Source organism: Oenanthe melanoleuca, chromosome Z, assembly GCF_029582105.1.
Source record: "Oenanthe melanoleuca isolate GR-GAL-2019-014 chromosome Z, OMel1.0, whole genome shotgun sequence".
Taxonomy (NCBI): domain Eukaryota; kingdom Metazoa; phylum Chordata; class Aves; order Passeriformes; family Muscicapidae; genus Oenanthe; species Oenanthe melanoleuca.
In genome coordinates, this window is record NC_079362.1 from 72,687,738 (window position 1) to 72,712,949 (window position 25,212).

The 25,212-nt window shown below is 37.4% G+C and overlaps 1 protein-coding gene across 2 annotated transcripts; it reads right to left on the reverse strand.

Moving 5' to 3' along the window:
* Nucleotides 1–1,254: 1,254 nt before the first annotated feature.
* SYT4 (synaptotagmin 4) lies at nt 1,255–13,460 on the reverse strand. 2 transcript variants are annotated; one of them, XM_056514626.1, is made up of 4 exons: nt 12,976–13,460; nt 9,379–10,193; nt 7,701–7,821; nt 1,255–4,778 (listed from the first exon to the last, which is right to left on the reverse strand). In XM_056514626.1, the coding sequence occupies exons 1-4, from the start codon at nt 13,007–13,009 to the stop codon at nt 4,471–4,473; spliced, it is 1,278 nt and encodes a 425-aa protein (XP_056370601.1). In that variant the 5' UTR covers nt 13,010–13,460; the 3' UTR covers nt 1,255–4,470. The 2 variants fall into 2 exon arrangements, with proteins under 2 accessions (XP_056370601.1, XP_056370602.1); XM_056514627.1 differs by having other exon boundaries at nt 1,261–4,778; nt 9,385–10,193.
* Nucleotides 13,461–25,212: the final 11,752 nt, after the last annotated feature.

Genomic DNA, 25,212 nt, shown 5'->3' on the forward strand with positions numbered 1-25,212 from the left:
AGCAGATGAAAAGGTAGCAACTTACATAGACCATATTTGAATCTTGTTTTAGGGGGAAAAAAAGGTGCTGTGTATGGCCATCTGTGGTTATGTATTTCTACCACATGTAAAGCATGTTTTATCCATGATGTCATAAAATTCAATGAGCTTACAGAATAGTGTTAGACCTTGGGGATTTGTCCTGTAAAGAGGAAGATATCTGAAAGGGCTCTCTCAATGGTCTATTGCAGCAATTTGAGGTACAAATAACAATCAGAACATTAGCTTTGAGATTCTCCCTGAGACTCACCTGCATTGTATTTGGAAAATGTAAACACATTCTTGATCAAAACATAAAGATATTCTTGGTCAAAGCATAAAGGCATTCTTGATCTTTGTCCTGAAGAAGTGGGTCTGGAATGTGAACCATGTGAATCACCATTGTTTGAGGAGTACTGTACAATGCAAGGAAGAAAGAAGAAGTGCCTACATGGGATGGCATAGAGCTGCCTCACACTTGATACCTGTCTCCTGGGGGCAGGAGATCTGTCAGAGAGAATATTTCAGCTTAAGTGGAAAATGTTCTATTCATACATCTGGCTCATGAATCCTGTAACTGATTTCTGCTACAAAAATCAGGGATCCCTTCCAGGTGTTGGAGCTCACAATGGGAGCTGTTAAATGGCAACATGTATCTCAGCAGCAGCTGCCTTCTTCTTCCCTGATTTCTGTTTCTGTGCTAGTAAACATTCCAATGATCTTTGAGACCAAAGCAACAAAGTTTGTATTTGTGTATAGCACTTGAATCAGTATTTTCTCTACCTCAACTTCCAAACTCACCTGACAAGTTGTAGCCTGACATGACTTTCTTGTCTACAAGGAGGTGGTACAGCATGATTGGCCAGAGCAAATATTTTGCAGTAGGACAATTTAATTTTGCTCCTTCTACCTAATATATTAGAATTCATTTTTGTTTGCATCTGTATATCAGTCCCTGTAAGATTCATATTTTCTGTCATGAGTCATGTTCCAAGTTCTAACCTGAGTGCAGAGTACATTTCAGGACTCATACTTACCAAGCAGCTGGGAGTAAAGAACATGTGATGTGCCTGGGTAGTATTTAGCAGAACAAATCTAATCCATCTCTGTGAGAAGAAGAAGATTTTGCAAGTCAAATGTTTTTTGATAGAAGCGTGAGAGAGTAGACCATGAGCACAAACAATAGCAGAAATCTTTGGGGGAAACAAAAAGATACATAGGTGGGATAATTATTTTGGGATGGGATGAACAAAAGCAGCAGTTTATTCTTGTCTTACACACATGGCACAACATACAGAACCAGCACAAATAACTTACAAAATCTCATACACCATGCTTCCTCTTGAATAGCTTCTATTAAGTTACAACACCATAACGAATCAGGTATTTAGTTACGACAGATCTCCAGACATGGATAGTCTCCCATTCAAGGAGTTATTATTTTTGTAAGCTACTTAGACAAACATCTTTTTTTTTTTTTACATGTTTAATACAGTACAGTATCCTTAACAGAGTTCAAGATATTCACAATGAGAATTGAATACTTTATAAAACAGCAGAATTTCTCACCTCAGTACAGGCCTACATTCGCTCTCCTGCCTCTTTCTGGTTTAAAATGTATTACAAGTCGTCTTTACTCAACAATCCAAACTAAGAATTGCTTTAAATGAAAACAAAATAAAACAAAACAAAACAAAATAAAACAAAACAAAAAAACTCAACACATATTTACAGGGCTTTTTAGATTTAATAAAAATTTTTTTACTTCCCTTTCCCATTCCAACCCCCTTACCCCACAATAAACCTGCCATTTAGCTGGTAGAAATATTGACTCTCAAGCAGTTATAAAAACTAAGGAAAAAAAAAAAAAATTAGTGACGACTTGTTGGATGCAAAATGAAAGATGATCATCACAGCCCAGCATTAATTCAAAAAGATGAATTGTTATCCCCTAATGTAATATTTTGTGTTCATTGGAGACAGATGATGCCTGCCATCTGATTTTTAGAGATAATGAACTACTTATGGGCCAGCGTACAAAAACCTCCATCTTTTTTAATTGAAAGATGCCCCACTTTCTCTGATGCAATCATTTCCACCTCAGTTCTTTCCGTTTCAGAAATTGTAGCAACGCTGAGTGTGTTATACTGACCTAAACTCTCCCAGTCTCCATTGGATAAAACAGTATTTTGCTATATCCATGGTCCCAGTGTCATTTCTGAGTTGATTCAGAAGAGTTTTGCTCTGTGATTGCACTACAAACCCCACTGAAGCCTGTGGGCATCTTTCCTTTCCTTTGGTGGCTTTGGATTAGCTCTGCTTGAATGCAGCTGGCAAACTCTAGCCCTTAAGCAGTTAATCAGCTTTCTAAAGAAATAATCAAAAAAGATTCCTCTCCTTTATACATACAATACGCAATATTTTTACATTTAGCATTATCATAAAAAGCATGTTTATGTCATTTTGAAAATGTATTTTTACAGAAATCTATAAACACTGTTGTATCAAACACATTCTCAAAAACTGGAGAAAATACTGACACAAAACCTGGAAGAGCCTCAATGGAATTCTCCCAGTGCTATTTGTCTACTTGCATATTTCATATTTCAGTGTCCTTTCCTGCAAACATAATTTGGCCATATGAGAACAGGTAAAGTAGACAACAAATCCCCAACAGTTTTAAGTAGGACCTAGGTCTGTTGTTTAATGAGAGTAGATTGACATTCAATGTATGTTTGGTTTGTTCTAACCTGGCATGCCCATTTTGCTACCTTTACTCACAATGAGCAGTGCCTTAATTCCCAAGTAGTCTCATTTGCTTCAATGGGATTACACGTGACAAATGACATATGCAAAAATACTGAAAATGGTTTTCCACTTTTTTAACCCTTCTTATGTTGACAACTAACATCACTATCTTCTTCTTTATATATATTGTACTTGAAAATGAAGTAGGACTAATACTTGCAAACAAATCTGTATCAGAAGTTAGTGCACAAACTTTAGGAAATAATTTGCTTATATTTGTGCTATAGTTCTGACAGCCTAAAAACCTATCTGGTGTGACCAAGACTAAATTTCACAGGTCTAAATGCTTTATTTGTACACTTGTTATTGTTACACTTGATATTTCTTCAGCCTGACACAATTTGAGTTTAGACATGTGTCACACTGACATGAAATCAGGATGTTACTTTCCCTTATGACCACCATTTTCAGTACAGTCAATAATGTACATTAATTCATATAATCAAAGTACTTTCCATGTACTTTGTCTACATAATATTGGAGAAATTATAAAGTGAATTTGGTTTCGTCTCCTGCAAAATTTTAAAAATGCATTGAAGTTTGTATATTGGTGCTGACTGTAATGGCATTTGTTACAGTCCAGGAGGTTAAATACAGGAAGTTAAACAGCAGAATAAGATTTTCTTGTTTGTTTATTCACTATTTTGTTTATTCTTTAATGAAACTTAAAAAAAAACCAAAACCAAAACCAAAAACATAAATCTGTTTTTTGTACTAGTGAATCTTTCAGATATACTTGGTAATTATGAAAATGAAAAGTAATTGATTGTAATATTCTGTTACATCATCTCAACAAAAATTCTTTTTTATGGCTTGAAATATTTAAAGTGTAATCCTACCTAGAGGAAAAAAATGCAAGCCATATCTAACCTCTAATTCTAGCTATACTGTAACACGTACAGTCACCCGTAAAGGAGCCCTTTTAACAAAAAATGTATGCTAACTTGATCACTAGTTTGAAGAATGTATCCATTTTGGTCACTGTAATAAAACAAACTATATATATAAACTTACTAAAAAAATTCGAGTGTAATAATAATATTTCAACACTGAAAAACAATAGTTTTACGCAACGTGATATGTGAAGCTAAATGTTAAAAGCATGTTCATTCTTTGGAATGATCAAAGTATAATTAAACAAACCTTACAAATAATGACTAAAATTTCTTTAAAGGTTTTTTGGTGGAGGGGTGGAAGGAATTCCCCCCCTACTCACCCTCAATCCCCACGGCTTTTATAGATCTATCCCCTTCCCTAATAAGCCACAGGTGGGGTTTTTTTGTAATTGTATTGTAATAAGGTTATTTCTATATATGAGTCACTAATAAATGACTCTTCCAAAACCTAGTTTGTTCTTGAGGTTTACAGTGCTTCAGAATTTACAGGCCACTTAAACTCTAGAAGAATATTAATCTGAACTAATTATGTTAAAGTTTAATGAAATAGAAATTCCATTATTTACTGTAAAAATTAATTTACCTTCTGTTCCAATAATCCAATCCAATTTTATTTCAAACCCCCCACCCCCCCTTGAAAAAAAAAAAAGTTAAAAGATAGTAATTATACATAGCAAAGAAAAAAAAACTTGCTCCTTGCCTATGGAAATATATATAGTGTTTTGAGATCCAACCCTTCTTTTAGCTGCTAACCATCACATAACATATGCCATTTGGCAATTTGTCTCCTGGGATATTCACAAATTTCCTTCCAGTGCTCTCCACCTGTTCCTTCTGCTGAAGATCCCAAGGTTAACCGGCCAATGACCTCATTCCTTGACCCCCTATCTGAATCTAAAACCAGAAATTCAATGCTGATATCATCAAGGCCCTCACAAGGAATGTCAAAGACAAACAATTCATTGAACACTGCATTGGGAGTGCACTTCTTCACGTGGGTTTTCTTTTTAGAAATTCTTTTCTTGGCATGATACAGGTTCACTTTGACATAAGGGTCTGCAATAAAAAGAAAGAGCTCAGATCAGCTATTGAACAGTGTTTAGAAATTCCTTGATCTAGTTTAAGGCAATTACATAATTATCCAATATAATTACATCAAGTTTCAAGTTATTAATGATTATACATCTAATCTGATGTTTTTATTTTTTCTTTACATCTGAATTAGCCCCTTTAATTTATCTTTATGGTCACCAAAATAGTGTTTAAGGCAGTCAGTGAGGTATAGACTGCAATCAAATGCAGGTGTTTCCCTTATAAGTCATGCCTCACAGTTAAACCAACAGCACCTCTACCACACTCAAAGATGGTCAGAAAGTGAACAAAATTCTAAAGGTCTCTGAAAAATATGTATCATTACACATTTATGTGTGACAGAAATTTGCTTTTCATGCATTCTACTGCAGTATGATCTTCAGCACTAATCAAACTCATGAAAAGAAAATCTTCAGAAAGAATTGAATAAACTTGGGCTAAGAGAATGGAGAATGGAGGTATTTTTGCTGCATTTCTGCTGGTTCCATTGAAGTCAATTAACTTGATTAAATTGAGGCCACCAATTGTTTTTGAACAAATCTGACAATGAACTTTAAATGTAAGGGTATGTTTGCTGTTGGAGTGTGTATCTGTCTTTACACCTGTGCTGTACTACTGTTGAATATAGAAAGTGAAAATGTCCATAATTTTAGCTGCCAACCAACTCTGAGTGTTTGCATTCATCATACTTATTTAATTGTTGTGAGTTTCCCTTTCTATTGTCTTCAATAATGGCCATATTTATTCTTTCAGAGTAGACATTTTAAAATTCAGCCCTTTCAATTACTTTGGCATTTATTCTGTGAAATTTTGGGCCTGTTTCCAGGTTCTCGTGATGCAGTGATGTAGTACAAAATCTTCTCTACTGAACCCAGTCAAACATGATATTTTCTGCAATCAGCCAAGTTAATCATCAAGAACACCTGAATACTTTTTTAAAAGAAGTAATACTAAAACTGAACAGTATTTATACAGTTTATGTCACAGTTATCAGATTTAAATGGTTAGATGAGTAGAAGTTGTTTTTTCCCTTGAGCTGACAAGAGTCTACTAGCAATAATAGAGTAATAGAGAGGGTGTAATAGAGTATCTCTACACTTTCACATTCTATTGCCCTAATGAATATTTCAAAAACAGGGCTTAATGAAAACAGTCACTGGCTTTAAAATTATTGTATGTCATATAAGTATAATATCTAAATAAATATCAAACAGTGGATTCACACTGGTTTCCATTTCTTTCTTTTTTCCTTTTTTTTTTTTTTTTTTTTTTTTTTTTTAGAAATCAAGGAGATTGTAAAAATGGAAGAGCTTCTGAGTATTTAAAAATTACCCTCTTCTCAAGGAGGCTGAATTGTGGAATTGTTTATTTTATCCCACAGAAACACCACTTCACCCTCCTTGTTTTCCAAGATTAATATTGGAATGAGGGGAAAGTCACAGAGGAAATTATGACTTTCCTGAGTGCAGTATGCTGCTGACACCCAAATATCTATTGCACCGGGTCTTATCAATGAACAGAAAATAATAATGTAAAACTGTTTAAATTAAGTAGGTGTTCAGGTGCAACATGGCTCCCTGCAGAAATACTGCATTCCTATTATAGTTAGCAAGGTTTTCCTGGGGGATGCAGGAAAAGCAAACAAATTTTCTATCTTTACTTGTAAGAAGTGCAGTAAACAATGGGTGTTCCATAGGGTTCAGGCAGGTTCTGTGATTAGGAGGGCTTTTTTTACCAAGTTATTTTTCCACGTGGATAAACATCAGGCAGGTCTGTTGAGATCAACTGGCTATCATGCTGCCTTCATGAAACCACCACCTTCTCCTGTGACTTTGGGGTAAAGTACATATCCACTCTTTCAGTCAAGCAAATTGTTGGGCTCCATATACATCCTTTCTCCTTCTGATTTGTGAAAAAAATTTAGATAAAAAGGAAGATTTATATGGTACTCCATGAGAGTTACCTATAGATTTGTTTCATTTAATTCAGGATGGGCTAGTTTTCCAGGCAAATTGGAGTATGAGAAATAGAAAAACTGTTTTATTGGCTGTAGTGATGATTATTCAGTGCTTCCCAAACCTACTCCTTCTGCTTCTTTTCATAATATAGAGTGAAATGGTAGACTATAAGTTCTATAAAGAAGAGCAGCAGATGTGGTACTACAGCCCTTTTTTGTGTACTGTTGTTTTTGTGTGGCAGTCATATATAAGACATTAAATTTTATACTGTTATTATGTTATATAGTCTTAATGTGCCTTCTATGTGCAATTCTAGAATTGGCTTCAGTGGAGCTTCCACTGAATGAGAAATGGCAGCAGACATGGAGAAGAGAGAAAAAACCTGATCCCTCTTAGTGCATCCCAAGTTTAGCTCATGATAAAGTATGTGTGCCATTCTGCAGCCTCCTCCCAGCACTGGCACAGCTCACCTTTTCACCTTGCCAAAAAATGTTAGTGCTCAGTGGGCCAAATTCAACACAGAGGTGAGGCTGTTTTTCTTCTGAGATAAATCATATGATAATCTCACTCAATACTGATCTTCTACAAATAAACTCATTTTTTGTCGTAAATAAAGGTTTTGGTATCTGCAAACAACATCCCACACTTATGGCAGATGGGTTCTGTTCAAGACAATCATAAAACTCATTGGTTTCTACTGCTAACAGATGTCACCTCTTTTTTTATGTGATTGAAGAGCAAATTTGTAAAGCACATACCCTGGAAATAAAGCATTGACCTAGATATTAATAAAATGAATAGGATGTAAATAATAGAAACAGCATTTCTGTATTTTTGGGAATTTTTAGTCTTTGAAATGCAGCATTTCAGCTGTCTTTTATCATTCTGTTTTATACTCTTAGGGCATATTCATTATTAAAACCATTACCTGATAATCCTGACACATCAGATTTAGGTAGATGCCTGGCTTTTAGAACAACGACAGTGAGTGTGTTTGTTGTAGATTGATAACAGAGAGAGACCAGTAATTCTCCACGGCCAGATGATTTCTGAGGAAATTAAAGGGAAAAAAAAAAAAAAAGGAATAAAACTATTAATAAGCAATTATATTGACCAAGATTTAAACCAGAGTTTAGAAGGTTTATGAAATGTCACAGAAGGGTATGTTCTGAAATTGTGTAGAAGGACATAACATGTGCAACTTTTCTGATTTACATAGTGAATATAATTTCCTTCTTTATTAGTTATATAACTTTTCCTATTGTTTATCAGACTGAACAAAAATGAAAATAGATGGACAATATAGGTTGATATGACATCACTATCTCTGGAGAGTAGAAATTAAATCCTGAAAAAAAAACCTCAGTTAAAAAATGAAAATTATCTTAAGCAATGAAAAATTCCATAATGATATATTGGGAGCAAAAAATCTAGGTAAGGAAAAAATATTCTGTAAAGTATTTTAAACAGAATGGATTCAAACTGTCAGTGAAATCTTATCCCATGACACTCTAAAGCAGTATAATATACGTGAAATAAAGGTGAGATCAAAGATTTTCTCCATGATTATTTGATTTGAATTTGCAGGAATTTGAAGATTTATTTCAAAGGGAGAAGGAAGACAAGGAAAACAAGAGAAGATGGTACCTTTTATACCAGAAAATCCAATAAGTTATCAACAAAAGATCAGTGACATATTTGTTGCCATATAGTGATAGAATTGCAAAATAACAGTATAAGTATGTTGCCTAGTAGACATTGATTTTATTTGGTAGTATGCTTGTCATTTGAAACCAATCATGCTGAATGTCAATATACATTCCACTTCCTTAGCATAGATTTAAGAGACATGTGTGTGTGATGCCTGCGCATTTCTGTAGTTTAGCTGGAGTGGTTGTAAATGACCCTTGCATCCTGAATTGAGACAACACAGCATGAAATATTTCTGTCCCAGTAAAGTCGGGAAGTTTTGTTGGTAACTCCAGCAAGTCTGTGATTTCACCCTTACTACTTTTAATAAACCTGCAGCCTGTATCACAATTCATTAGGGACAAGATGGTAGCAGCACCAATGTGCTACATCATCACATGCTACAACATCAACAATAGGGTCTCTAGAAGGCCCCACTTCCCTAACTATGGACTACCTACATTCCTTAAGAATGCACTACACAACCCATGCAGTTGGGTTTTCCATTGACTTCAGTAAGATTTGAGAAAGAATTATGTCAAGTATGGAAGGGGATGGAGGAGAAATGGAATAATACATAAATATTTTTATTCTTTCATTTAAAAGCAATTAAAAGCAAATCAGTGGGGGTTGAGTCTGCTTGAGCTAACTGATATGGGTCCACTCAAACCTGCTGGACCAGATGAATAAGAAATTAGAGCTTAGGGCATTAGCAATTTCTTTCAAGGTTCTTGTTGTAATGTGTTTTTTTTTATTGCATTTATGTAATGGCTTCCTCACACTGCCATTAGGAAAGCATCTCAGGAATTGCCTGGTGAGCTTTTTGGTTTTTCTTTCCAAGATGGCAGCAGCATTACACGAGAATCATAGCTAACCCTGTGACAACATTTTCAAACTTCAAATAAAAAAGATGTTACCCTAACATTTCTTTTGATGATCTCTCTGTCCATTAGCAGCCTTCCTTCCGAGAGTTCAATTCCAGCAAGGGGGATGAGGACTTCTCCAATGACATCATCTCTGGAAAATCTGTCAAAGCTCAAGACCATGAAGTGAAGTGTTAAGTCTTGAATTTGGCTGTAGGGGATCCCATAAAACGTAAAAGTCTCATCGAAAGCTGGATCTAAGGTTTTTCTCAGCACTCTGGTTTTCACCTTGTGCTTTTTCTCAGGCAGGATTGTCATTTTGATGTAGGGATCAGAAGTCATTGACTGTTCATCCATTGCTGGCAGCCCACGAGCTTCTTTGATGTTCACTACAAATGCTTTTTTCTCAAAGTTGTACTCTAAGGAGAAAAAGAGAGTTCCTAGCTTGTCTTGTTTATCTTCAGATGACAGAGAAGTGATGGATTTTAAGCTGTCAGGGGATACTGAATCTTTCTTCCTTTCTGCAAAGTGCTTAGGAGATGAATTTTCAGGATCTGGAGAGCCTTGCATTTTTGTGGTTGTTTTGGGGAAATTGCCATTTAGATCTCTCTTCTCTAGATCAAGATGGAGAGAATTCTTTGGCATTGCTGATTTATTCTTTGCTTCACTTTTATCATCTGCTCCAAACTTCTTTTTGCTGTTGAGATTCTCAGGATAAATATCAACCCCCTTCAGAACATGGACAAACTTGTATGGAGGGGTCTTATTAGACTTGGAAGATTTGCGCTGGCAGCAGATCCAAGCAAAGAGAGAGACAGAGAAGACAAGGCCAAATGCACTAAAGATCCCAACCACTGTAGGAATTTCATCTGCAAATCAAATAAATAGCAACAAGCACATAAGCAGCAGTACCTTGAATTCTGCGTGATATTTAATAAAGCAATAATTAAGTAAAACAAACTGATACGAGATGGTGATATCAGCAGGATTGACAGACTGGAATTGCTCTGCATTGTACACATTGCTCGCCATCTGCAGGCAGCAGTGTGCAGTCCCACTCTACGGCAAACTTGTTATGCTAGTATTTTTCCATACACTGAGAGTTAGGGAGGAAAATACTATTCCCATCCTAATAATAATCACTGTTCATAATTTCTCTACTATCTCAATCCTCTGTGGGTAGTTTCTGAGCTTATATGTCTGTGAGTAATACAGCCCTCAGCTGTTTTCAGCTTTGGGTTTATGGAGGTTTGTTGGTTAGTTAAAATACACACTGAAATATATATTACTTATAGGTACATCGTCTGCCTTCCTCAGTGTTTCCTAGAATACTTTGTACACTCAATTAACTACTTTTTTTATGGTTGGATCACATAATTGCCTGGAGATATCTCTTGAAAAAAGTGAGTTTAATTGGAGGTTATAGCACTCAACAGTTTCACTGGTATTTTCAATACTTTGCAGAAGTATTCCTTTGCAGAAGGAAGTATATCAAGAAAATTTAGAATAATTATATAGCAAGTGTCTTTTCCAGATGAATGTGACATTAAGTTACACATGTGAGTTCAAAGATGAGTTTATCATTGATAACCACTAAGCTTTACATTTAAGATTCTGAAGCAGAGCTTATGGGGAGTTTACAGAAAGGGTCAGTACTTCTTAGGAAGTACACAAAAAAAATATTAAAACATAATTCTCTACAGTTGTAATATGAATCCTGTACTTACACTGAATAAAGAGAAACCTTAGCAAGTGTTACAGCCTCCACTGCCATGTGGATATATCATTTACATATGGAGTATCATTAGCCTTTCAAAGCATGCGTGGAAGGGTAAATGACTACAACTAATTAGAAAGCCAATTTTACCCATAAGTAACATTACTAAGTGAGTTTTAACTTCCCACAAGGTAACAATCAGAGCTTAATCTTTATTCCCTGCAACCCTGGCTGTCCAATAGAATATTAATGTCATGACATTGTTTATTCATAGAGCCAATTATGTAACAGTTCTGTTTCTCTCTGGTCCTTCTGGATGAGTAAAAAATACCCATCCCCCTGTATTACTAAATCAACTTCATCCAGGCTAAAGCTGGGCAGACAAATGTGCTGCCAATACACCTTTTCTTTTTAGTGGCATGATTCAGGGGAAAAAAAAAAAAAATCACAACAATGCTATCAGAGCAAAGTAGGACATAATGTTCCAGCACAGAAAGGATAAGGCCTGGCTATTAATTTTTTATGACAACACTTTCCTGACGCCTACAAGCTGTACTAGTCAATATACTTAATTGCAAGATCTTAATGAAATTACTGAAAACCATATACATAATCAAAAAGTATTTTTGTTAACTTAAGCACGTGGTTTTGAGTTTCAAGAATTTCCTGGACTGCAGAAATTTAAATATACACAGTATAAAAATAATAAGCTAAAAGTAACTGAAAACTTATCAGAATACTTTAATATCCTTTAAGAATGGTTTGTACATTTGCAGTATTTTCTCATGAGATAATAGACTCTTCATAATAATAGATACTATATTCTTCTTTAATTCTACAACTGCTGAAAGTAGTGATAAAATCAATTTGATGTTTAAAATATTAATTATGTTTCTTAAATAAGTAATTAGACAAGCATGATGTCATGTGTGGTTAGAACCCTCAAGTGGGTGGAATAGGAAAGAAGCTGAAATAATAACTAAAATGGTTTTGTATTTACAACTAATTGTGTCAGAATATTAATTTTTTGCTTTTGTCATAATCAACTGGTTAACATTCAAGGCAGTGCATTAATAGAAAACATCACCTACTCATTCTGGGAGAAGTTATTATTCCAGTTGTTGTAAATCTGAAGTCTCTTCACTAAGTCAGTGGAATGATCCTTGAATCAAACCACTGCTAAAGCAAGCTTAATGTAGGCTAGAGTCAATATGTGCAAAGCAGAGTTCAGAAACCTTCCCGCTTTTCTGACTAAAGCAACTTATGTATGCATTTTATAAGTGTACATACATGACTGTTTCTGGAACTTCTAGTACACACTGCATCCATTGCACAGAAATGACAAAACTGAAAAGTTCATTGTCATCTTTGTTATTCTCAATGAAACCGGGTTGATTAAGATGCTGCTGTTCAGCTAAAAACACTGAAATCCTGTATTTTCATCTTCCTATCAATGTTTTTTCACTTTAACTAATGATTGACCTAAAATAAGAATAAAAAGAATGACAATTATTCCAAGAAAGACTTGAACAAAGACACTCTCTGTGGCGCAAGATGCATTTACATCATCTAACTCTTGATGCACGTTACTTTAACAGAGACACAGAAAACAACCCCAAACCTCTCCCATCCAAAATCACACCTACAAAAATCTCTTTATCTCTTCCAGTGCTGCACCAGGGAGGAGGAACGGGGTCGGATGGCGGGGGGGGGGGGGGGGGAGAGGGCGGCGGGGTGAAGAAGGAAGAGAGATTAGGGAAAGAAAGGAGATTCACATAACTTCTGAGACCTAAAGAGAACTGAGAGGAAAACCAGGTCTCTCCCAACAAGCTGAACTGGGAGGCGCCGGGAGCCTCAGCAGAGGTTTCTCCTCTCCCGTGGAAGGGAGGGGAGCGTCTCCCGGCCCTGGGTGCGGGGAGCCGGGACGGGCTTACCGAACTGCTGGCGGCTGTCCGCTATCGGAGCCATGTTGGTGGCGAGCGATGTCTGTGGGGCTGGAGCCGCTGTCCGGTGCTGGAGCCGCTGTCCGCGGTGCTGGAACCGCTGTCCGCGGTGCTGGAGCCGCTGTCCGCGGTGCTGGAGCCGCTGTCCGGGATGCAGAGCGGCTCGCCCGGGGCACCAAGCGTACTGCACTACTGTCCCCTGGCTGTCAGCTCTCACGGCGCCCGGGTAACCGTCTTTACCGGCGCAGCTAAAAAAAAAAAAAAAAAGGAAAAAAAAAAAAAAAAAAAAAAGAGGGAAGGAAAAAGGAGCAACAACAAAAAATACCGAAAACCCAGACACGGGAGCAGTGGGTACAGTGGAGCAGGAGGCTGCGAGTGGACTGGAGGAGAGGGGGGAGGGGAACCTTCGGTCCTTCCCTTTGCACACTGATTTGCAGCCCCCTTCCTGTTTTGGCTCTTCTGAGTAGCTCCGCTCTGAGACTGAGTACGTGGTTGAAACCCAAATTGACGCAATCCTGACGCTACAGGGCTGAAATCAGCACCTTTCCCGCCTCCCTCCCCCCCTCCCTAGCCACCACACCCTCCCTCCCTTCCTCTCTGTTCTCTCTCTCTCCCTTCCTACACCCTCCTCCTCCCCCCTCTCCCCATCCCTGTCTTGGATTGAACAACACGCACTCATCGATTATTTTAACTGCCTTGCTGCAGGTTATGAGCTCCCCCACATATCCCTTCACCGGACACAGACAGTGAAACAGCAATGTCTGTGATTAAGTGCACCCTCTGGAAGACATGGGTGTGCCTCTTTTGCCAGGATAAGATCCATTCATTTGCTTAATTAACTATCAGCTGTACAGATTGCAAGAATGTGAAAGAGCTGCCAACCTGAGACAGTCCAGACACCTCGTCTCCAGCTGCAGGGCACACGTTTTTCCTATGACTGACGTGATACATTTACTGAATTTGAGTCACGAAAACTCCGGATGTGACTTGTCCCTGTGCCTCCTCCCTGCTTCCTCCCAACATCCACCCCCACAAAAAAATTCAGCCCCCTCTTTGGAAATCCTCTTCATCTTTCTGCAGGTCTGGGAAAGAGATTACTTTACCTAAATACTTCTAGATTTTACTGTTTTAGATGTCTTGTCTCCCAGTGTGAACTGAGAATGTGGCGGGGAGACAGGAGACTCTTGCATACAGGAGGAATGCAAGGGGAATAGGACAAGAAAGTGAGACTGCCTGTAACTAGAACGTCTACAGTGTAATAATGAACCAAGCTAAGTCCTTGTGAAACAGAATTGCAAAAGCCAGCACCTGGCATCTGACTCCTCCTGGATTTAAATGGAAGTATAGCAGACAGGCTTTGAGCTAATTCTTCTACATAAATGAGAAACAGGTGTTGTTGCTTCTCTAAATAACAAAATCCAGATGCAGATATAGTCTGGCACTACCTTTCTCCATGGTCAGCCACTTGGAAGCCAGTATGTCTTGCCCCACTTAGAAGCACATTCTTCCTTCTCAGTGGAGTCAGTTAGCTCCTGGGATTTTAGAACAATTAAAGTAGGAAGATCGTGGAATCATAGAATATCTTGAGTTCAAAGGGTTTTGCAAGGATCATAAAAGTCCAGCTCCTGGTCCTGCGCATAACACACCAAGAATCCCACTATGTGCCTGAGAGTGTTGTCAAGATGCTTCTTGAATTCTGTTAGGTTTATTTCTGTGACCACTGCCCTGAGGAGCCTGTTCCAGTGCCCAAGCACTATTTGGGGAGAGAACCTTTTCCTAACATCCAACATAAACATGACAGCTTCAGGCCATTTCCTCATGTACCCTCACTGGTCACCACATAGAAGAGATCAGTCTGCCCCTCTGCTGCTTTTCATGAGAAATATACAGAATATATAAGTTTGGTTGTGTACAGTGATAATGACCGCCTCAGCCTCCTCTTCTCCAGCTGAACAGAACCTCAACCACTCCTCATACTGTTTCTCCTTTGGATCCTTCACCATCCCCATAGCCTTGCTTTGGACACCCTGTAGACCTTCATCTCTTTCCTATACTGTGGCACTCACAAAAACTACTCACAATATTTGAGGTGAGGCAGCCCCAGGTCAGAGCAGAGTGGGACAATCCTCTCCTTTGCCCAGCTGGCCATGCTGTGCCTGGTGTCCCCCAGGACAGGGATGTCTCTCCTGGCTGCCAGGGCACTAGTGACTAAAGTGCAACTTGCCACTGACCAGGACCCCCAGGCTCCTTTCCATTTCACTGCTTTCCAGCCTGTCATTCCACACTCCCTCCGTACACCCAAGGTTGCCCTATGACAGGTAAAAATCTTGCACTTTGCCTTGTTGAACTTCATATCGTTGGTGATTTCCCATCTCTGTCATTTGTCAAGGTCTCTTTTCAGGGCCTCTCTGCCCTTGAGGGAGCCGACAGCTCCTCCCAGCTTAGTATCCTTCAGAAACCTAGCCTCCCTTCAAGTCAACATGGCAAGCTGATATGAAAACACAGCTAAATTAAGTGTCTGGCATATCCTGGGTCTTGAGAATCCATAGTTTAGTGTTTTTTAAACCTCTTCTGTTGTACCTTCAGCAACCACTTCTCTGTATACTGTTCCAAAACTCTTGCAGAAGCAGCCATACCCACTACCCTGATCATCATTACATTCCGTTCCTTTTAATAAAGTGCAGAGTACAGCTGGCCACCACTGTTCTTTTTACAAACACCTGGACTACGGTGAATTTGGGTATAAGAAGACTGAAGAAACTGTTGTAGAGCTCTTTTAAAGTGTGTTTTGGCAGCACAATTTGTTTGGAATCTTTGGATTCACATGTTGGCACAAATCCAAGAAAATCTGGCTCAGTTTCTTTATTCTTTCTGGCAATCCTCATTCCCTAGCCCTGCTATCCACTTCCCTTTCCCTGTCCAAAATCCAACCTTGCTCAAATGTGCAGATATTGAAAGTAATCACATTTGATTTTAGACAACATTCCAGGTTTATGAGTTTCCAGATATGACTAAAATAAACAAAATCCTAAAAGAAAATTTGAGTTAAGCATATATAACTGGATTATTGGATTATTGTAAATTACTGTGTCTGGACTTTAAAAACAAAGCACTGAGAATCAATATGTGGTAAATCCAGGTAGTGCATTTATACTACTTGAGCTGGGATAGACTGAGCATATATATTAAGTTGACACTTGAATTATTTTCAGCAATTTTTGATTATTTTTTTATTTTTGAATAAATTATAAGACTTCCTTTGTTGAAATAATTCCCACATAGAATTATAAAGATAATTGATTCTGGTTTTCTTCTGTTTAGTTTCTCATAGGTTCCAGGGATATATAAAAAGATTTTGCACAATATGTACTTTGTTTTTATACTTCACAGAGATCCTCTCTTTCTGCATTCAGTGTTTTCTTTTTTCTTTTCTTTTTATTTGCTGGAACTACACTGATGAAATGGGGAAGACAAGTGTCCTTTTATTTCTTTTCCCCCCACACTTTTCAGAAATTCATGATAGTTCATGACAGCTTTTAGATACCATTTAAGACTTATATGGTGTTGTGTTGAGTACAAACATAGAGAGCTCTTCCTTTCATCTCAGTTATAATAAAGGTAGGAAAAAAAAGTTTCACAACAGCAAGTCTCTGTAAAAACTAGGAGCTTCGAAGGCTGTGTATACATAGAAGCATGTGCAAACATGTGTATAGATATGAAAATAAGTAATTTTATCTCTTGTTTGCTTTGGTCAGTGAAATAGCAAAAAAAAAAAAAAAAATCTTTTGCATCATACCTGAACCTTCTGTATTTAATACAGAACTCTACTTATTGGAACAGAGTGCTCATCACTGAAAATACTTGAGGAGGAGGTGGAGCTCTGAGTGCTGACACATCTCGAGACAGACACGTTTGCTGCCTGCGTTGTGCAAGCACCATCTAGTGTACGGCTCAGACCCATCAGCACTGGATGACGAACGTGCACCCCTATAGGTACTTTAAGCACAATGATATGTAAACAGCTCATGGCTGATTCATGGCACTTCTGACAAGTGTCCAGAGAGAAAAATCGTGTGAATCTTATCTGTTCCTTAAGCAATTAAGTGATGGCCTTTCAGTCCTGCAAAACAGAAATGATTCATCATTTATGTGGCTGTAAGATTTTCACATTTCCCTCTGTTCTAATGAAGCATTGTGTATACTTCCCTTCACATAGTTTGCAACAGACTCTTCAGTGCAAACTCAGGCTAGGAACTCACTGCCCAGGTAATATTCCCTTCCTTTTTCCAGCAAACAATGATCTCAAACACTTTCAGCTCAGAGACAGAACATTAAAAGGAGCTGGTTGAGATTTTCCCTGCACTGAATTGAAATGGACTGATCATCTGGAAAATATCACAGTATGTGGTCTGGCTGACTGTATCACAACAAGACCTTCTGTGGTCTGAAAACCAGATCACTGGTGCACATACATGCGCAGAGCATCCTCCTGCTACTCCAAGAAGAAGGAGTGTAGTTGCTAAGTGACAGAGATTGTTCACTTCCCAAAGCAAATAGTCCCACAATACACATATAGGACTGGAAAAAGTGCCCCCTGCACCTACAAATGAATTGTCACTGTTTTCCAGATCCACACACTTATATGTGAAGAAAATATAATCCTTTCCATTTAAGAAGGAAAAAAACCCCAAAATAATTTTAAATAAGTGTTCTGCCAGTGCCCCCTCCCCCCAAAGTCAGCCAACACTTAAAAATAAAAGTCAGAGAATTGTGTGTATGAGGTGAAGCTGGGGAAACAGCCCTTTTCTATTACTGTAGAATGTTTCCCAGGAGCTTAAAGACAGTCTCACATTTTCAAATATGGCATATAATTTTGAGTTCTGCAGTTGTCAGGTGCCAAACTACAGACAGTAATTAATACTATTCAGCACCTATGAAAATCAAGCCTTCCAGCCATGCTTAAAAAATAAAATCTCAGCAAGAACACTGATATCAATCTCTGGTTTTGAGAAGTGAAGAAAATATAATACTCTGAAAGTCAAACAACTTCAAAGGGATCTACAAAGGATTTAGGTAGTCATACTCTGTTTAATTTTCACTTCAGTTAGCTCCACAATTTGACAGTAGAAAGGGGCCAGCATCCCTTCCTGTCTCATCTCTCAGCCTTTAACATTTCTTAAATGCCTAAAGGCAAGTTTCTGAATACCACACACACACACATCCCCAGACTTAGCACCTGAAGACTTACCTTGCTGCCCATTTGGCCTTATGATGTATCTCCCTGGGTTGTTACTGATTTCATCTTCATGCATTTTAATGTTCACTGCTACAGTGAAATATGGCTACTGCCATACTTCAGCATGGCTTCCAGCTTCTGCTGCAGAATGGTGTACATTTTCTGGACTGTATTTACCAGTCCCATATGGCTACACCTGATACCACAGAGTTTCTGAAATGGAACAAGATGCATTGATTTTGGTAACTGAATCATCCTCCAGCATATCCACTGAATTCCAGGCCTACAAACCTAGACATGAAATTTTCCCTCTCTGGGACTTGGTTTTATTGCTTCTGAACATGTGTCTAGAGTCACCAAAAAGCCCTAAACTTTCACATAGAACTAGTGAATACAAGGATGAACATGACACCTGTACAGACCTGAAGCAGCAGCGGAGGATGGAGGAGAGTTGTCTACTACAATAGTTCATCTAGGCAACCTGCCTCAAACTTATTTTACTGTCATTTAAGCAGCTAAGGAAATCCCATCACTCATCTACAGGTGTGTAGAAGTTTATCTTAATGCTTTCAACATGAAACTTAATCATGCCCCATGGAGCAGGTTGACCAGAGAAGTTGTGGATACCCCAAATGTGGAAGTTTTCAATACCAGGTTGGATTAAGTTTGATATGGTAGTTTTAGGTCTGACCTCCATTCCTAAGGCTATGTGAGGAGTCTAAAGTTGCTGTTGCATTTTCTCATTAGAAAAAAACCAAACCAAGTATTTTTTTTTCTCCATAATGGCATTGTGTAGACTAGTGTCTTGATAGGATTGTAGGAATGATAGTTATAATTTCAGTCATTTAGCAGTGATTTTTATTTGAGGAAGCAACACTGGTTGGTTAATTGGTAACAAGTTTTTTCAATTTCCATGCTTTCAGAATTGGAAAAGCTTGCACAATGTTTTGCTGAGTGTATAATGATAATTATTTTGGGGTTTGTTTTCTTTGTTGTTGTTGTTGTTGTTGTTGTTGATGTTGTTGTTGGTTTTTTTCCTTTTTATGATATCTCTGCACTTCTACATGGAGGATGAAGAAAGAGAAAATGAAAAGCACTCACTGTTGCCATTATTATTATTTTTTTTTTCAGATTGATTTTAATCCATACATACTGGAACTCATTGGTCTTTCCAAAGTGCCTGAAAATCAGGTCTCTGGGGGTTACTGGCACATTTGTGCTACAAGGTGTCATGAATAATTTCCATAATTCTTACTTTATTTCTTTATTTTTAAGATAATTTTTTCTGGGCAATATGTCATGTCAATTAACAATTTTACTTGGTTAACAGGTAGATTCTGCTGGTTTTAACGTGTTAAGGTTCATGTGCGAGCTGATAAAATTACTTTGCCTGTATCTATTTTATAGGCTCTGCAGTCTAGGTGAGTCAGAACAACTCTCAGCCAGGTCTATAAATACCTCAGGAGAGAGAATACTTTTTCATATTAGTAACCTATGCCTGTAGAAGAAAAGAAAATTTCATTTCCTCTTCAAGTAAAGGTTTTGATAACAACAATGCTGAAAATAGGAGGCCAAATCAGAATCTAATTTTTGTCATGGATCTCTTTTACCTGTTACTTAGCGGTTGAAATAGAACTCAAATAAAGAAGAAAAGGTTTTATTAGAGAATGAAAGAATGATATTTTGGAGAAGCATTATGGTATTAGAAGGCTCAAATTAATTTTGAGTTCTTACCTAATTAATTCAGATTTATTTAGAAATTTCATCCTTAATTAGCAAGCAGGTCTTTTTTTTTTTTTTATTATTAATAAATAAAAGGTCTGAAAAATATGCAAACCCAAGTGTTTAAGGCTTAAATCTCACCTAACTCCAGTTTTATGGACTTTAGTACAAAATTCAAGCCTTCAAGCCCCGATGGAGTTATGTTTTAGACTGTGAACCTCTGGAGAAACCTTAGAACAATAGGAATGACTTCCTGTAAGATGTTTTCTTTTCTGGCCATGGTCAAGAATGCTTGCCCTGGTATGTGAGGACATGAGGCAATTACTTCCTTTCCTAGCATCTGTTTTGTATCCATTCCTCAGACATGACTGATGGAGCATGTGCTAGACAAAAAAAGAGCCTTATTTCCTTCTAGGACGCAGAGATAGGAGCATTCCACCAAGAAGTTCATAAACAGCTTCAAATCTTTTCTATACTCGTATTTCTTGTGGAAATAGCCCCAGAAAACATTCTTTAAATTTAGAAATGTACCTATGATAATTTTCCAATGTAATAATGTACTGGATCAGAAAATAATTATACAACATGAACACAGGTCTTAGATCAACCCTCTAAAGATGGAGATGCATTTTCTTATCTCATCTCAAGCAGTTGTCTATCATAGTACCCATGGCAGCTGAATATTACATGTGAAAATATTTCTCTCTGGCAGGATGTTCAATGTTTAAAAGCTCAAATGTTGGAGAAATTCTCTGAAACTCAGACCAAAGACTCTGCATTATAGAGGGGATTTAGCAAGGGTAAATAATGCAATATATACCACTTTCATTCTTAAGACTGCGCTTTGTCTTGACTTTAAGGATTACATGGTACAACTCAGCAAAGGTATTGTTGTTAATGTTTACAAAATTGAATTGTGGAAATGCCGCAACACTTACTATTCTGCGCAGATGAAACACCCATGAGACAGAGGAAACTGGAGTCATGGTAAAAAAGAGAGGAAAGGAAGGAGGAAGATGGTTTTAAAGATAGAAACCTTGTAAAAATACATATAATCAAGTAAATATTTGATCCCAGATATTCTGCACTTTGTATGTGTCTCATCAGATCTGAAAGCTCTGACCAAAGTTCTTAAGGCTGACATACTTCAATTTAGGCATACAAATTAATATTACAATGTGTGGAGCTTAGTTTTAAAGACCAAGTGCTCCCAAAATTCATTGAAAGTCAGATACCGTACTGTTACATATTGCTCTGTATTCCAACTGATGCTTTCTCGACACAGCGTGTGCTCTTTGGGGAAGAGAAACACATCATATAAAAAAAAAATGAAAAACAGTGTTAGTAAAATCTAAATTTTTTATTGTGGGGCGGGGCTTCTGGACCCACTACAGAAATAAATGGAAATTGTAGACGAAAACCAAGTGTGCAACCCAGATAAAAGCATTTGTGAGAAGTACTTTCATTTAACTAAATATAACATTATGATTTCTGAGCCAAATTATTTCTACATCAGTGCCATGGAGATTGAAGTATATGAGTTTAAGCAATCATCTCTGAGCTCTTTGTTTTTAATCCATATGAATCTGCCAAATGCTGAGAAGTTCAAGTCTTCATTGCTGGAAGAAAGTGGGTATCTTCCTCCCTTATGTCTCTGTTTCTTCCTACTATGCATCCTATATGCTGATGTGTCCAAATCATTCCCATATTAACCAGCAGCAGATAGAAATGAAGATTTACTTTTCAGTAAGTCTATAGAATTCTCTAAAATGTGATTATGATAAAATCTGAAGATTGAATTTGGACAAATTTCACTGCAAACTTATTCAAAAGCAGATCACAAGGAGTGAGTGAGAAAGAAAGAAGGGAGGAAAAGAGGTTGTTCAGCTCTGTAGGACAGCAAGGATGAAAAAATTAATAATGTAGTGATGCAAGCAGCTAACAATCCAAGAGAGGAATCTACAATTACAATTCTGCTCCACTGAATTTCTGCTTAATATGGTATGCATCTCATCTCGAGAGCTGCTTTTGTTAGGGATTCTTGAGAACATGAAGAGTGCTTGATACAGCTTTCACGTCATGCAGATAAGTTTAAAGGAGCCAACTGCTGCAATATTAAAAAAAAAAAAAGAAAAAAAAAAGAAGACAGACAAATAAGAAAGTAGCACTCCACACATTTTATGTTGAAATCTAGACAAGGTTTGAATTGCTGAAAATGATAATCAAAGTTATTTTCCATACTCTCTTACAAGCTTTTGGGTTAAGAAGGTAATTTTCTTAGATGCAAAGACGTATTGTTAGAAAAAAGGAACAATGCATTTAATTTAATTCAATAAGAAGTAGCAGAAAATAACTATGCATGTTTCATAGGCAGCAGATAGAAAATATTCTCCACTGTTATACTTTCAAATGATCCCCAGTGTTTCAGTGGGTCATCTACTTTGTTTCTGACAGTTACTAACATCCTGAATAGAGAGATTTAAACTCTCTTAAATATTACAATATTAAAGATAACAGTTCAAATAATATTTTTTAATTTTCTCATTAGATTGTAAGAATTGGAATTATTCTTAGGCTTACCCAGGTTCCATGAATTCTTTCCAATTAGATTCTTATAAGGAGATCCTATATTAATGGAATTTAGTGAGGAAAATTCTTAATACTCATCTTGCAATTTAACAAGTAGGTACACAAAAGTCTCTTAGCAAATCTTGCTCCTTACTGTACTCAATATTCATACATATTGGAGTCTGGATTATCTGTATAGTGGATTTGCTTCTCTTGTGTAGGTTTATACCCTTCAAAATACTCTATGAGATTACATCAATGCAGAGGAACTTCAGCTCATTCTGATGGGTGTTGCAAGATGTCCCACAAACAGACACTTTAAGAAAAAAACCCAATATTTCAGTGGCATGATGCAGCTGAAAAAAACCAGACAACAGCAGACATTTTGATTACAGGCACAAAATATGATGATACACAACACAATGATCAAAAGCTGTAATTAAGTATATGACACATATTGAGGATTACACATCAGTACAGATCAACCTTGGCCCTCTAGACTCATGTTACTTGCTTGGCTCTTTCATGGAATGCTTCACTTTCCAATTAAATAGTGGAAACATGTTTTCTGCCTAATTGGCCATATGTACAGGAATTCAGCTTGGCATGATATCCCTAAGGAAACTCAGTAGAAACTGGGTTGTCTCTATCTTTCTGGAAAACAACATGAGACACAAAATGTACTTCCTGTTGCATATAATGGAAGTCTTTCCCTCAGCAATCTCCTCTTTCCACTGGCAATCAAGTTAAATAAATGAGAAATGACAGCACAATTGTCTATTGTAAAATCTGGTAACAGAGATGGATGTGACAGCAGCATGAAGTGTTTGAGCATCCACGGGAAACTTGAAACAAAAAGTATTCTTAGAGTAATATAAGTGCAAGCATGTGGCCATGGATTGTTATTTCTAGATGATATAAATACTAAAAGGACAGAATTGACTTTATGGAGGTCGTGAGACTGAAAATCATGGCAAGGAGCATGAGGAAGACAGAGGAGTGAGGCTGTGCTTGGAATTTGGCTGTAAGATGTGGTAAGAACAGAAATGATATAGTTGTGAGTTTTACACCAGCAGATAGTCACAACCTCCAGCTGGTACCATTGTGGCTGACTGTAATACTACTGACACCATTTCCATCCTACTACCAAACTGTGGAATGGTTTTCTTTGAGGACTAGTTGAGTACTTTCTCTTGAGATAATACTGGAAACTAAAAAGCAAAGCACATGATGGGGATCTGCTCATTCTTAATATCTTACTAAGGACCCCCATTTCACAAAGGTAGCAAGAAGTTAAAAGTAAATATGTTTTTTTCAGAGCTGTCTTCCTATACCTCTGCTTCTAAATTTCACATCTCTAAATGTCACTCCAAGAACACAAATGTTTTCTTAAATGCCTGCAAAAAAAAATTCAGATCATGAGTCTACCCTAATTCAGTGTCCTACACCAGTCCCAGAGGGCTCGTGTTTTCAGAGTTCTTAGTAACATATTGTAGTTTATGTGTTTTTAAAGCACAGACTGTAGTTACTTCAGCCTGACCACTAACACTCAGCTCCACTGCATTTTGTATCTGAAATCATACTTAGATGATTGAAGTGATGTGTCCGCCATTATATAAGAGAGTTGTGGCAAATTCAATGAGGAAATTCTCTGGGGCAGCAATCAAATTTCTTAATCCTAAAAGTGCCCAACATTTTAGTCTGATTTCCTAAGGGGGTGAACCTGATGTGATAGCATCACTTCTGTCTCTGTGACTGATTCTTTCTGTCGGTCCTCTTTCTCACAATAACTCTAGATCCCTCTGGCTAATATCAGCCAAACTGGACAGACAAGTAGAAATCTTAAATATATTAAAATACTCACAACTGAGATGTACAAAAACACAGCTTAAGGATTACACATGCCTGCTGAACAATGTCACATTCTGCCTGACCAGCTCAGCAGTTGAGAGCCAAATGACCAATCACCCCATTCACTGCACTACCTCTTGTCCAACAAAACAGGAAGACGGAAAATTCTAGGGAAGGGTTTGGGATGAAGTTGATGACCTTTGGCAAGTAGGGTGCATAGGGAAGAAATGACGAAGGTTTTGTGAAGAAGGAGGTAGAAGTTCTGCTTTGCATTCTGAAGGAGATTTTTATTAGCTTGTCATATCTTCTGATTCATAAGAATAAAGCTCTAGAATGAATGGCCAGAGAGAGGTAATAGGACAGGCAGAAGATCTCAGTGAGGAAAAAAAGAGAGCTTCAAAAATCACAAAATTCATCTGTCTGCTGTCATTAAAGATGTGCTAAGCACATGAGGAGGAACGGAACAGATGTTGTGCTTTATTGCACATTAGGAAAAGGATTTGTCCCCAAATGGATTTTTGACCATTAAGAATATGTGCAGTATGCTTGAAATCTATTTGTCAAATCTTTCATGGTGTCTCTTCCTCCTGTATTTCTACAAGTCTACAAATGTGTGAGTCCACAACCTTCAATAATTCTGTTTACAAGCTCACTAGCAATCAGTCCATCCATTCATTGAAAACAGGACTTTTCCTTCCTAGTCTACAACTTTGTTTACTATTCACCTTTCAGCTTTTGAGGTGGAAGCCTACAAACAGCAGTCTGCATTATTCCATGAGACTGATCCCTAGGATACATCAGTTTTCTGGAACAGATAGGGAACTCATGTACATAATTCCATCATTAAGTAA